Source organism: Stomoxys calcitrans, chromosome 1, assembly GCF_963082655.1.
Source record: "Stomoxys calcitrans chromosome 1, idStoCalc2.1, whole genome shotgun sequence".
NCBI lineage: Eukaryota > Metazoa > Arthropoda > Insecta > Diptera > Muscidae > Stomoxys > Stomoxys calcitrans.
In genome coordinates, this window is record NC_081552.1 from 202,900,853 (window position 1) to 202,915,044 (window position 14,192).

General features: G+C 37.7%; 3 protein-coding genes across 3 annotated transcripts; 1 reads left to right on the forward strand and 2 right to left on the reverse strand.

Annotated features, from left to right (window-relative positions):
- Positions 1-3,289: 3,289 nt before the first annotated feature.
- On the reverse strand, positions 3,290-7,148 carry LOC106086583 (uncharacterized). The gene is made up of 5 exons (XM_013251313.2): positions 7,062-7,148; positions 6,500-7,002; positions 5,766-6,024; positions 4,104-4,143; positions 3,290-4,049 (listed from the first exon to the last, which is right to left on the reverse strand). The coding sequence occupies exons 1-5, from the start codon at positions 7,111-7,113 to the stop codon at positions 3,290-3,292; spliced, it is 1,614 nt and encodes a 537-aa protein (XP_013106767.2). The 5' UTR covers positions 7,114-7,148.
- Positions 7,149-8,164: 1,016 nt separating this feature from the next.
- Positions 8,165-10,433, forward strand: LOC106086598 (nuclear receptor coactivator 5). Its single transcript, XM_013251339.2, has 3 exons — positions 8,165-8,718; positions 9,523-9,616; positions 9,680-10,433. The coding sequence occupies exons 1-3, from the start codon at positions 8,255-8,257 to the stop codon at positions 10,346-10,348; spliced, it is 1,227 nt and encodes a 408-aa protein (XP_013106793.2). The 5' UTR covers positions 8,165-8,254; the 3' UTR covers positions 10,349-10,433.
- Positions 10,413-11,786, reverse strand: LOC106086599 (large ribosomal subunit protein mL50). The gene is made up of 4 exons (XM_013251340.2): positions 11,647-11,786; positions 11,509-11,588; positions 11,249-11,451; positions 10,413-10,696 (listed from the first exon to the last, which is right to left on the reverse strand). The coding sequence occupies exons 1-4, from the start codon at positions 11,692-11,694 to the stop codon at positions 10,461-10,463; spliced, it is 567 nt and encodes a 188-aa protein (XP_013106794.2). The 5' UTR covers positions 11,695-11,786; the 3' UTR covers positions 10,413-10,460.
- Positions 11,787-14,192: the final 2,406 nt, after the last annotated feature.

Sequence of the window (14,192 nt, forward strand, 5' to 3'; positions counted from 1 at the left end):
GCACCATACCACTTTACGCATTCCGTGATCGCCCGGATCTCCGCCTGCAGGACCGTATTATGGTCAGGCAGCCTAAAACAGATCTCAGTCCCTGGGTTCTCAATATAAACCCCCCAGGCGCACTCTGTCCTCTAGCTTTGATCCATCAGTGTAACATGATCTTCCAGATGGCAATACTAGGGTTTCGTCAATCCAAGACTGTGCCGATGGCAGCGGTGCCTCGCACTCGACTTCAAGGTGCATTTCTGGTATCCGATTGGAAACTTCTTTCCTTCCTTCCAGGTTTCCTATCGTCGCCTCGATTATACCGCGATGGTATGAACTGCTCCCATCATCAATCCATTCTCCCATCGCCTTAAGTTTCATAGCCGCAGTGGCTGCCCCACACTTAATCTGTATGTCAATGGGTCGGATATCTAGAATAGTCTTCAGTGCCATAGTGGGCGTTGTCCTCATCGCTCCGCCTATGCCAAGACAACATGTTATTCGAACCTGTTGTATGGTCCTTATGTTGCACTTTTTCTCCATAGCAGTCCACCAAACTTCTGATGCGTAAGCAAGTATTGGTCTAACCACGCTTCTGTGGAGCCAGTGGATTCAGGATTCAGGATTCTCGGATTCAGGCCCCATTCCGAGCCTACGGCCCGTCTACATAGTGTCCAACATCTGCGAGCCTTCTCTTTACGCTCTTGAATGTGACACTTCCAATTCAGAGTCCTTTTACCTTGTCAGATATCGAAATCGTCTTATTGAGGAAACCTGGTGGGTTGAATTGGCCCACCTTCGTCTTCGTCGTGAACAGGCATTTCAGTCTTCTCTGGATTGACATTGAGACCCCAGGGTCTAGCCCAGCCATATGCCATATGCAAGATCCTTTCGACCCTTTTGTAGCTCGTTCGGATCCTTACCCCTTAGAAGTATTATAACATCGCCTGCGTAGCAGACGGTTTCAATTCCCTCCTCAGTCAGCATCTGTAATATGTCATTATATGTTGGTCACCCATAGAAGTGGCGATAAAATGGCCCCCTGTGGCGTGCCCTGTGCCAATTACTCCCTTATATTTATGTCGTGGGACACACAATTTATCCACCTGTTCCTTAGTATATGGTTTATCCAGTCTCCAAGGACCGGGTCCACCCGGTACTGGTCTAAGGATTGGATCAGTGTTTCGGTCCGCACATTGTTAAAAGCCCCCTCGATGTCAATGCATACCGCCAGTGTGTACGTTTTGGCATCGAAGGATTCTTCTATTTCATGCACAACCTCGTGCAGGGCAGTCTCCACCGACCTTCCCTTGACATAGGCATGCTGTTTGTATTTGAGCATGGTGTTCATTGTCGTAACGAGAAGCTCATATGGGAGCTAACGGCCGCGTCCACAGGTTACGAATAGTGGAATGCTCCATACGGACCAGCTGCAACTGCAATCGCGGACAATCAGCCGTATCGAGTGGAGATGGGACGCACCCTCTTTTCAAACTAACCATGTCTAGTATTTAGTGAGGGCATGGCGAAACAAAGGTGGTCTCATTTGTACAACAACCACATGTCATATAGTCCAATTCGCCATCTTGTCATCAAGCTGATCGACGTTTTGCCAACACACACAAGTTTGTGTGCATGTGTGTATACGTGTCGTACATGAGCAGAGAATATGTCATGGCGAAACAATTAAAGGAGGTCTCATTTGTACAACAACCACAAATCATATGGTGCAATTAACCTTTTTGTTATCAAGCTGATCGGCGTTTTGCCAACACACGCAAAGAAAATTGTGTTCCTCTGCGTACATGAGCAGACAATACACGAGAAAGAAGATAAAAACTAAGAGAATGCAAACAAAAATCTGACAACTTAATACCGTCAAACCCGCCCGGCTTTTGACAGCTGTTTATGTGAGAGAATGCCAAGGCGAAACAATTAAAGGTGGTCTCATTTGTACAACAAACACAAATCATATGGTGCAATCCGCCATTTTGCCATCAAGCTGATCGACGGTTTGGCAACATGGGTACATGAGCAGAGAATATGCGAAAAAGAAGATGACAACAAAGAGAATGCAAACAAAATCTGACTTCTTAATACCGTGAAACCTGGCCGGCTGTTAACAGCTGTTCGCGTGAGGCCACCTTGAGAGAATGCAAACAAAAATCTGTCATCTTAATACCGTCAGAGCTGCCCGGCTGTTAACAGCTGTTCGTGTGAGACCAACTTTTAAATACGCCTTGTAAAGGGTGATTTTTTTGAGGTTAGGATTTTCATGCATTAGTATTTGACAGATCACGTGGGATTTCAGACATGGTGTCAAAGAGAAAGATGCTCAGTATGCTTTGACATTTCATCATGAATAGACTTACTAACGAGCAACGCTTGCAAATCATTGAATTTTATTACCAAAATCAGTGTTCGGTTCGAAATGTGTTCATTCACCGTAACGTTGCGTCCAACAGCATCTTTGAAAAAATACGGTCCAATGATTCCACCAGCGTACAAACCACACCAAACAGTGCATTTTTCGGGATGCATGGGCAGTTCTTGAACGGCTTCTGGTTGCTCTTCACTCCAAATGCGGCAATTTTGCTTATTTACGTAGCCATTCAACCAGAAATGAGCCTCATCGCTGAACAAAATTTGTCAAAATTTGAACACATTTCGAACCGAACACTGATTTTGGTAATAAAATTCAATGATTTGCAAGAGTTGCTCGTTAGTAAGTCTATTCATGATGAAATGTCAAAGCATACTGAGCATCTTTCTCTTTGACACCATGTCTGAAATCCCACGTGATCTGTCAAATACTAATGCATGAAAATCCTAACCTCAAAAAAATCACCCTTTAGTTTGGATATGACTATTGTCAGTATTTAGTGAGGGTATGACTACCACTGAAGGTGGAGATGGGGCTGTTTTTTTTTATCTGCACCCTATTTTTAAACTAACCATGTTTGGGCTTCGGCTAATGTGGTGGTGGAAAGTATATTTTCAGTATTTAGTGGGGGTATGACTACCGCTGAAAGTGTATTTTTGTAGTTGTCCGGTCAACTGCTTTCTACGTAGTCATTTCAGTACCCAAAGTCTTTTTTGTTGTTGTGGCAGTGTATTGTGTTTTATCTTTTCGTCTGTTTGGTTCTATCATATAAACCTATTTAAGGCTTCATAAAGTTTTTTTTTGTATAAGGCCGTTAACGTTTAAAGATAAAAACACATAGACACATGCATAAGCTTAAGTTTTTTTTATTACTTTACACTTAGAACTACTATTCCATAAATATTTATTATCAAACTTATTTTAAGCTCTATTAATTTGTGTCACCAATAGCCTGGAATATTCTCCAACATTTGGACTACTCATAATTAAATCGCTTTGTGGTGATTGAATATCCCGTGGACTTGGCATCTCAAATATATTCTCATCTTTAACAAATGGAGTTTTTATTGCTTTATTGACACTCCGTAAAGCACTTGGACTTATTTTTAAAATCTTTTTAAGCAAATCGTGCAAGTAATTTTCTTGCACATTCAAAACTAGTGAGAGAACTTGCACATGATAATCATACAAGCGATACGACGATGCCTTTTCAATGTTCAACAGATGCCTTAAGTCGTCGGTATCAAAGATGCCGCGTAATGATTCTGGTATACTGGGTGATGTTGAAGTTGAGTCTTTCAAATCAAAGGATGGCGTTAGATCTGGAGTAATTATATTCCCTTGCATTGGTAGGAGAGGCTGAGTCAACACAGCTTCCGGTGGTAACTGGTATTTAAAGTGTGATGGATAAATGTCTGGTAACATGGAAATTCTTGAAAAATCATCATTTTCTAAATTATCCGTCAATTCTTTAAACTCAAAGGAATTTTGGTGAAATGGCACGCATTGTTTTTTGATGGTCTTTTCGCTTTTTGCTTTCAAGAAATGCTGTTCGGCTTGACATTTCGACTTCTTTAAGGCAGTCTTTCGTAGACGACCTTCCTTTCCCGGCTTACGTTTCAATTTTTGAGATTTTTTCGGCAAATTCTTTTTGGCGGTGGCTACTGGTTTCTGTTGATGTCTGGTAAAAAAGAATTTAAAAGTTTACGATAGTCTTTGGTATATCGATACTCACGGCATTTTCTTTTTGCCAGTTATGACACCGTCTTCGCAACCTAAAAAAGAATAAATAGTTAAAATGTAATTTTGAATAACAATAAAATTAATATGCCCAACATAGGAACAAACTTTCCAACGATATGTTAATCGAACGGACGGCCTATGTTCGTTTGGAACACACAGCCTTATTGTGTTCGGCAGACAGGCAAAGGAAAAGGTAGACGGACAGACATGGGCAGTTCCGACATCCAAGACTATCATAATATTTATACATATAAGATTTTGGACTTTTCGATAAAATATCTTAAAAAGTTTTACGCGTTTATAGGTCCTATAAAAACATATGTATGGACCTATCTAAGTCGTCTACTTCTGGGTAGTATATGTTGTAGGTGTTCAGACAAATCGATAATCATTGAGCCTTCTTGGAAACCAATAAGGATAATATAGCGATTAGTTTATATATATTCACATATATATATACAAATCGGAACCCATTTGTAATACCCAATGGAGCCATTGGGCATACATACATTACAAAAATAAAAAACAACCAGTAAGGAAAGGTAAAAGTCGGGCGGTGACGCCTCTATAAAACCCTACACCTACCCTATAGGTAAAAAGTGGGAGCTATGCCTAATTCTAAAACAATTTTGATGGACCTCACCGGATGTTTTCAGAGGGGTTATATCTATATCTAATTCTAAACCGATTTCGAGCAAACTTCTCAGTCAATGTGGTACTCGTCGAGAAAAGCGTTGTGCAAAATGTTGGCAAGAATGATCAAAAAATGCGCTTGCAGTGGCTCAAGAAGTGAAAATCGGGCGATATACATATATGACAGCTATATCTCAATCTGAACCGATTTCTACGAAATTCAGTCGAGAGTAATAAGAAAATCCTTCCTGCCAAATTTCGAGAGAATCGGTTAACAAATGACCACTTTATTGCATTATTACTACAAATGGGACGAACATATATATGGGAGCTTTATCTAAATCTGAACCGATTTCGACTAAACTTTATAGATATTGTGGAAGACGTCGAGGAAAGCGTTGTGCAAAGTTTTGGGAAGATTCGTCAATACATGCGCTTGCAGTGACTCTAGGAGTCAAAATCGGTCGATGAACCGATTTCTACCAAATTCACCAATAATGTCGAAAGTCACAAGAAAATCCTTCCTGCCGAAATTCAAAAGAATCGGTTAACAATTGACCATTTTATTGCATTATTACTGCAATTTGGACGAACACATATATGGGAGCTATATCGAAATCTGAACCAATTTCTATAAAATTCACCTGTAGTATCGGGAGTCATAAGAAAATCCTTCCTACAAAATTCCGAGAGAATCGGTTAACAAAAGATCATTTTATTGCAGTGTTACTGCAAATCGGACAAACATATATTTGGGAGATATATCTAAATCTGAACCGATTTTTTCCAATTTCAACAGGCTTTGTCTCTAGGCCGAAAAATGTACCCATACCAAATTTGAAGACGATCGAATGAAAATTGCTACCTGTAGTTTGTACACAAATTAAAATGGACAGACGGACAGACAGACGGACATAGCTAAATCGAATCAGAAAGTGATTCTGATACTTATCGATGGGTCCATCTCTATTCCTTTTGGGTGTTACAAACTAATTCACTAAGTTATATAAATTATACATACCCGCTTTATCGTTTTTTCGGCAATTGTTTTGCGACCTGTGTTGGACTACATTAATCATATTCGATGTATTTTCAATCGATATATTAATTTTGCCATTCAATGCCAACTTGTTGTTATACGTTTCATTTGATAACTCTTTAGATTTCTCTACAGATAAATCCAAAGGTATGTCTTTTTGGATATACGCGTAGTGATGTAGTTGTACACCATTGTTTGAATGTATGTCAGGTACGATTGCTTCAATTGTTGTGCTGACACCCTGCAAAAGAATATTGCTCAATAATAATATACTTATACATATATATCTACAGGATTTATTAATAGGTTAGGTCACATGCGAAAACATAAAGTGGATAGGCCCCATGATCATCATTTAAGATGTCAAGTCTGCCGATTGAAAATGTCATCATATAGGAGAAAACGTAAACAAAGAATGAACGTAAAAAGAGAACAAGTTCACATCCTCAATGCCAAGTACTGACTGAAATTAAAAAAAAGTTTATGTCGGCTGATCGATTGGCTTAATCTTTTTCAGTGAATCCTGATACACCTATATACTGATAAAATTTGGAATGATTAGGAAACTTGTTATGTCGAAAGGAGTGGCATTTAAATTTCTTTCTTAGTATTTGGGAGAGCAAAAATCCTAAGAAGTTACAGTTAATACGAGCTACAACTCTTCTAACAAATCGTAGGCTTTGCTTATCGAAAGACAAGATTTAAATACATATTACCTGTAAGTTATTGTCTTCTGCTTTAGGCTTTGGTTTACGGCACCTCTTCTTACGAACTGATTCTACATTCTGATCGCCATATGCTTTTGCAGAATTATTTTGCTTTAGACATTGCTGGCTAGGCCAGTATATTTGTGATTCCTTCTCTTGCTTATATTGTTTTACTTGACCTGGCGATGTTTGATTTACGCTTTCATTTTTGCGTTTGATCAATGTTTTCGTCACTGTGTCATTATTTTGTTGAACCTCCATTAACTCTATGCGCTCGAGATCTTCCATAATTTCTGCACTGGAAAACAATGCTTGTGTGGAAGTAAAACCATTAATTGTCTCATTTGGACACGAGTTTTTATTGGATGCCAAATCGATGTCAGATACGGCTGGCTGAGTAGCTGAACTTTTCCAATTATAGCGTTTATCTAAATATTTATAGCATTTAGGTGGTTTTTGAGATAAACGCAAAGATCGACGTTGTGATCGGAGTTGGCTGCAACTTGTTGATGCTGTTTAAAAGTAGGGCTTGCTAATGCCACGGAAACATTTAAAATGTTGAGAAACTTACATATCTGCATTAATGTTTCAGCTTCAGAACAATAAGTTGCATCGCTATCCATTTTGAACTCAATAGCCCTTTATACCAAGGTTTATGAAGATAAAAATCTAATTGAAAAGTTGGAAGTAAAGCGTTATGAATTTATTATGCAGAATATTGAAAAATGTATATATATGTGTTATTAAATCTAACGGTAACTTATACCGAAGTAATTTGTCATTCTTATGTAAGCCTAATTAGTGTCAATCCGTAACGTATTGTGGGGACGAATATTGTTAATGGACCGTTCACACCTGATTGTTACTTAACTCTGTACGCTGCTCTAGCGAAATTTTCGGTTGCAGCCATGACAATGCGAAGTGCACTATCTGTCAACTAGTTTTGGATGTATGTGTATTATATTTAAGATCCATACGCACACAAAAAAATTAAAAATATCACGAACTAGTAACTTACACAAAATCAAAGGTGCACTAATCACTGATTTTGACAGATAGTGCACTCAATATTTTATTGTTGTGCAACTGCTACTACCTATAATTGAATATATCTTGGTTGCAGCCATGACATCAAGGGGGACTTAAAAAGGTGGTTTTACGCATACAGCTGTTAGCAGCCGGCCAGTTTTGACGGTATTAAGATGACAGATTTTTGTTTGAATTCTCTTTGTTGTTATCTTCTCTCTCGCATATTTTCTGCTCATGTACACACAATTATACACACACGCATAAAAATTTCTTTATGTGTGTTGGCAAAATGTTGTTCAGCTTGATGGCAAGATGGCGGATTGCAACTTATGATTTGTGATCTTTAATTGTTTCGTCATGACTAGAGATATATGCCCAAGATAATTTATGGTTCCGGTTAGTTAACACGAACTTTATTTTTTCTACGAGAAACCCGGAAAATTCCTTTATAGGTCCGATTTCAGCAAATGTTTTAATTGAATTACAAATTTCTTAATTGAACATAGTTTATAATGTTATCTATGAGGCCATGATCGATGTAACAAAAAAATCGACTATTCAATTTAGCTACTTAAAGTCGACTTCGACTTTTTAGCCATTAAAAGACGACTTCGACTTTTTTATGTAAAAAGTCGATTAATCGATTAGTCGACTCCAGCTTTAATAATTTATTTTACTTTGCCGGAATCAATATTTTATCTTGTTTATGTCCACAAGATATATAACAAAATCAATATGACTGATACGAATGATAAAAAGAACTTGGCCATCATAAGGGATCCCAACACTGTCCAAAATCGCATATTTGTTGGCAATTTGCCAACATGTACTCGAGAGGAGTTGGAGAGCATCTGTAAGCCGTACGCAAAAGTTTTGGGTTCCTTGGTTCAGAAGAACTTTGGCTTTGTTCAGTTTGAATCGGAAGAAATTGCGAATAAAGTAGCCAAGGCTTTGACAAAATCAACATTTAAGGGAAATACAATAACTATTCGCAATGCCAATCAAAGGAAGCCACAAAATCAAGTGGGCGCCAATAATCAAAATAATCCCTCTGGTTCAGGACCGCCTGCGGTTGGAAACAGTTCCGGCGTTGGAAATTGGCCGCAAGTTCAATCAAACGCTGGCGAAGGCGACGATGACAATGGATATAATGCTGGCTACAACGACTGTGAAATTATTGTTGTGGATCGGAAAAATACGTGAGTATAAAACAGACATTTTCCGAACATCAAATTGAGTGAAATAGCATGGGCTTTTGATATACCAGGCCACCGTAGCGCAGAGGTTCGCATGTCCGCTTATGACGCTGAACGCCTGAGTTCGAATCCTGGCAAGACCATCAGAAGAAATTTTCAGTGGTGGTTTTCCCCTCCTAATGCTGGCAACATTTGTGAGGTACTAGGCCATGTAAAACTTCTCTTCATAGAGGTGTCGCACTGCGGCATGCCGTTCGGACTCGGCTATAAAAAGGAGGCCTTGTCATTGAGCTTAAACTTGAATCGGACTGCACTCATTGATATGTGAGAAGTTTGCCCCTGTTCCTTAGTGGAATGTTCATGGGCAAAATGCATGTTCAGTGTGAACACAGGGCATGAGAAGTTGATTCCGTATGGCACGTCGCACAGCTGTAACTATTTGTAGAAAAGTAGTTTCTTGATAACCACCTCTGTATTATTTTTTTTTTAATTTCTCTAGTACTGCCATTAAGTATCGTGGCAGAAATAAATGTTTGTATACAAGGGTTGCCCCGAGCCTACAGTTTTGCATCTACCTTTGAAAATTTGGCCCACCCTAACATTCAATTGGAACCAACCTAGAATTAAGGCTTTTAAGCTCTTGAAATCCCTCATTGAATGGAAGCGTATTAGCAATAAACTAAATTAGAAGTTTTTTCATTAACATGCATTAAACCAATCACAAGAATGGTTCAACTATAGACAATACAACCAAATTCGAAAATGTGCCCAAAACCTATTTTGTTTCATTTGTATCTTAATTTTTAGCAAATATGCTGAAATGATAGAGGAACGGCTCAAGCGTATGAATTTGCGTGTTGATGTTCTGTTTCCCAACGAAGACGTTCCTTTAGGCAAAGTGGTAAGTAAAAAAGGAAATTGTATATGATTTCACTATTTTGAATATTCATTTCGTTGGTTATAGCTTTCCAATATAGCGTCACGGGGCTGCCTATACGCTATATTGGTAACGAATCAGCACGAAGAACACAACAGCATAACTGTAAACATACTGTATGGTCAACCGGCAGAACATCGCAATATGCCCGTAGATGATGCAATTAATCTAGTTGCCGACGACTTTCGTAAAAAGATGATGCGTGAAAAAGGACCTGCTGGTAACCAAGCAAGTCACAACATTAGTCATCTACCAAATCCAGTGCCCATAATACCAGCTGCAACTACAAATTATATTGCACCGCCATTGAAGGAACGCCATCCCGATGCAATACAATCCCTTTTAAATTTATTGGCTAATAATATGCCATTGACGGTACTGCAGTATGATCGCATTATAAAGTATCTTCAAGATCGTCGTTTACTACAGATGAAGGTTGAGTTGGGAGATGCTGATGATGAGCCATCGCAAGGAACGCCAGATCCTGAAATAGAATTACAAAAGAAAATATTGAACATTCTGAACAAGCCGTCTGTGGCGGAAACACATTACGACTTATTGTACCCCACTCTAGACTCAGTTAAGGCTGATATGCGTTTGTTGTCACTTCTCAAAGATAATCGGGTTCAAAAAGCTCTTGATTCCTTAATGGATAGTAATTTAGTGTCAACAATAGAGGGCCTAATGAAATTTTAAAACTTAATAATGCTTTACTAAACCAATATAACTAAGTATGTATTTTACAACAATAGATATTAAATTAAATTTACCAACAAACAAATCTTTATTGTATATAAATGTTATTTACTTAAGGCCAAGAATGTTTGGCTTCATTGCCGGCATATTTTCCACGATATTTAAGTCCTGTCACTAATGTCGAACTCTTAGGGAATGCAGTTTGACCATTGAACTTAGCATCAGTTTCGCTATTAAATCGAACATAATCGTATTGTATGTGTAAATTTTCTGGCAAATCCATATGCTTCAATGCATCATAGGGAACAGTTGTGTCGACGGATATTTCGTAGAATTTTATGACATCACCTGAAAAATAAGCGTACATATTTTAATTAATGACTGTTAGTTGTCTACGTCCATAATAGGAACACAAATGCAAATTTGCCCATGAAAATTCCATTAAGGAACAGGGTCAAACTTCTTAGATATCAATGAGTGCAGTCCGATTAAAGGTAAGCTCAATAATAAGGCCTCTCCTTTCTATCGATACATGTAATGTAAAGCCATTAGGACTATTAAGCAATTACACAATGCACAGGAGGGGACAACCGCCGCTAAAAATGTCTTGATGTTTTCGTCCATAATTGGTGGTATTGTAAATTTAATTGAAACTCAAAACTCTTTGGGAAAAGCTTATCCCATCTTATTCTTGAGTTTATAGATATTTTCCAAATAAGCCTTTGGGTGCCGTTGCCGCTGTAATACTGAATTTAGTGACCTTGTCTTTCATGGAAAAAAAACCAAACCCTATTCTTGCTCCAAAACTTTGCCCAAAAAAAAAGACTGGATTCGGTTATTCGGCCCGAAACTATTTTTGTGCACCAAAGACATATCGCCTTAAAAGTGCAATTTACTTACCCACTGTTTTAAGCTCATATATCTGTGAATTAGGTACACTATGATTAAAATTTGAAAAACAAGCTTCCAAAAGCTTAAATTTCTCTTCTAGGGACTTTAATTGGTAATCCGATTTTGCTGGAAGTTGAATGTTTCCGCAAATAGCACGGACCTTATCTGCAGCGTCAGCTGGAGCATCGTATTTTTTATGAGGTCTCAAAAATCTGAAAGAAATTAAAATCAGCTCTGCCAATTGCAGCAAAATATATTCATTTGCGTACCCTTTATTGGCCAATGATTGTCCCATGGCAGTGATCTCGGCTACTTTCGGTTTGGTTGAATAACATTTCTGGACCAGATTCTGGAGAGGTGATGAAAAAGTCATTAGAGTTCTTTGAAAGTCTAATTTAATTTCTTACATTTTTATTAAGAAAATTTGAATAAGTTCTATTTATATTTCTCAACATTTCTCTAACAAATATGAGCCACTATTTTCTTGCGTAAAATCTTCCCTTTCCAATGTGCTGCAAATAGGTAGGAAAAGTAATAGTTCGAGTCGGCTGTTATTGTTTTGGATGGCCATTTGAGAATGGTGGGTTTAAACGTTGGGATTGGCAGCACGATTTAATTATGAAGCAAGTGCAGTTTACGGGCCTCTCGCTAAAAGTCTGGTATTATGTTCTTTTTTAAAGAAAAATTTCCGAAAATCGGTCTTTTGGTGGTTTGACAAAGTTGTTTTTTTTTGGGTTCTTTGGCCAAAATGTTGCTATTTACATAAAAAAAATAATATGGCATCAAACAATTTATCAGCTGCTTACGAGCATGTGTACACACACATGTGAGTGCATGGGTCGTACTGAAATTCATGTATGCTTTTGTAATTTCAACCAAAATCCACCCCTTTGTAATTAATATATAATGAAACACAAAACAATTTAACTTCCACTTTTATCCAAATATTGTTGTTGTAATTGCACGACCAAAAGCGCAACACATTCTTTCACAACCTTATTATTTCGTACAGATTGATAGAGGTGCATGTTGCGAAAGAAATATTTATGAAAAAAAATATTGGGTTGCCCAAAAAGTAATTGCGGATTTTTTAAAAGAAAGTAAATGCATTTTTAATAAAACTTAGCATGAATTTTAATCAAATACACTTTTTTTCTAAAGCAAGCTAAAAGTAACAGCTGATAACTGACAGAAGTAAGAATGCAATTACAGAGTGACAAGCCGCAATTACTTTTTGGGCAACCCAATACTTTCTTATTTATGCATCCACAAACACTTTATTTTTTTCCAACCAGAGTACATGTGACCAACATCACTAACACTAACAAACACCCAGTTATAATTACAAGTTTGAGAATCGCGTTTATGTTGCGTAAGAAAATGACTTATTGCACAGCCACTGTGGTTGTGCTTTTAATGGGCGTCCCGAAATGTAAATTTTCTCTAGATGAAAAAACAAGTTATGACGAAACGAACACAGTTCGGTAAATTTTCCGTTTATTTTTTTATATGAAGTTTCAACACGAAAACCGAATATAGTACCGGACTTTACCGGCGAAGATCATTAAATTTTAAATTTTTTGTTTGTTTCTCTTTCGAGACGAGCTCAATGATCGAAGATGCAAATGGAAAAGGAAAGCCAAAGATAGCAATACACACCAACCACTATGGGACGCGTTTCGTCTTTGGTTAGAAGACTTCAACCATATTAGTTGTGATGGCTTCAAGGGCAGTGCGATGGTATGTTGAATTTGAATCGTATTAATAGCGAAAACGCATCTATGATCCAATTACCACATTAACCACACTCGACAACCCTGTCTTTTAGCTGTACTTTTCCCAATGCATGTACTTTTGTGTAATGACAGACATTCTTTCTGTGACAAATTACACTTCCTTCGTACTGCACATGATTTTGTGCATTTGTTGGAAGTTGTATTGATGGCTTTGAACGCTAAGACAACGGCAGTGACTCTCGTTGTTGGTCCATGTGCCCAGGTTCGAATCATGGCCGGGCTCTGCCGAATTTTTCATTTTTCAATTTTTTTGCCTGTTAGGGCGAAGATAATTAAATTGTACAATTTTCGTTTGTTTCTCTTTCGAGACGAGCTCAATGATCGGAGATGCAAATGGAAAAGGCGTTTTCGCTATTAATACGATTCGAATACAATATACCTTGAAGCCAATACCGGCCCTTGAAGCCATCACATCTAATATGGTAGAAAAGTCTTCTAACCAATGACGAAACGCGTCCCATAGTGTTAGGTGTGTGTTGCTATCTTTGGCTTTCCATTTGCATCTCCGATCATTGAGCTCGTCTCGAAAGAGAAACAAACAAAAATTTTAACTTTTTTAGATAAAAGATTTTGAAGCAAAAAAACATCCAGATTTCGATCAGTATGACATTTCCTCATAGTTTATGTATCAATTTTAATAAAAGTATTATGTTATCATTGAGAGTTTTGTTTGTGTTTCAAAAAGTAATTACGCAAAAGCGTGTTTTCAACTGTGATAAAGAACGTAGCACCAGCCTTAAGGCTTGGTATTCTATTCTGCTTTCGGAATAGTCGTGGAAATCTTTAATTGTTCTGCGAGCGGAAATTTACAGTTCGGTTTTGTTTTTATTTTCATACCAAAAGACTTTTTATCTGCACTTATGGTTTGATTATTTTTTTTTTTTTTTTGCAAATAAAAAAAGGAAAAAACAAGCCATTGAAACCAATAAAACAAAAATGATGCCGACAATGCTGTCAATCATTGCCACTAAAATTTCTTTTTGTCATTTTCCTCACTATAAACAGTGTACTACTTTTTCATCTATTTTCCCTCCAGCGTTTCGCCGACGTTTTTTTATATGGAGTTTGACAGCATTCCGCCTGAAAATCTGAACATAATACTCAACTTAAAGTTGAACATAATACCTTGTTTTACTCTCTTGCACAGTTTTACTAGA

Bases quoted from the DNA above. Each gene is read 5' to 3' on its own strand.
- LOC106086583 (XM_013251313.2), bottom strand. From the start codon at position 7,113: ATGGATAGCGATGCAACTTATTGTTCTGAAGCTGAAACATTAATGCAG. The intron at 7,003-7,061 runs GTAAGTTTCTCA...ACTTTTAAACAG, and splicing joins TGAAACATTAATGCAGATAT to CATCAACAAGTTGCAGCCAA. The intron at 4,144-5,765 runs GTATGTATAATT...ATTCTTTTTTAG, and splicing joins CCGAAAAAACGATAAAGCGG to GTTGCGAAGACGGTGTCATA.
- LOC106086598 (XM_013251339.2), top strand. From the start codon at position 8,255: ATGACTGATACGAATGATAAAAAGAACTTGGCCATCATAAGGGATCCC. The intron at 8,719-9,522 runs GTGAGTATAAAA...CTTAATTTTTAG, and splicing joins GTTGTGGATCGGAAAAATAC to CAAATATGCTGAAATGATAG. The intron at 9,617-9,679 runs GTAAGTAAAAAA...CGTTGGTTATAG, and splicing joins ACGTTCCTTTAGGCAAAGTG to CTTTCCAATATAGCGTCACG.
- LOC106086599 (XM_013251340.2), bottom strand. From the start codon at position 11,694: ATGTTGAGAAATATAAATAGAACTTATTCAAATTTTCTTAATAAAAAT. The intron at 11,589-11,646 runs GTAAGAAATTAA...TCACCTCTCCAG, and splicing joins CAAATTTTCTTAATAAAAAT to AATCTGGTCCAGAAATGTTA. The intron at 10,697-11,248 runs GTAAGTAAATTG...CTTATTTTTCAG, and splicing joins ATATGAGCTTAAAACAGTGG to GTGATGTCATAAAATTCTAC.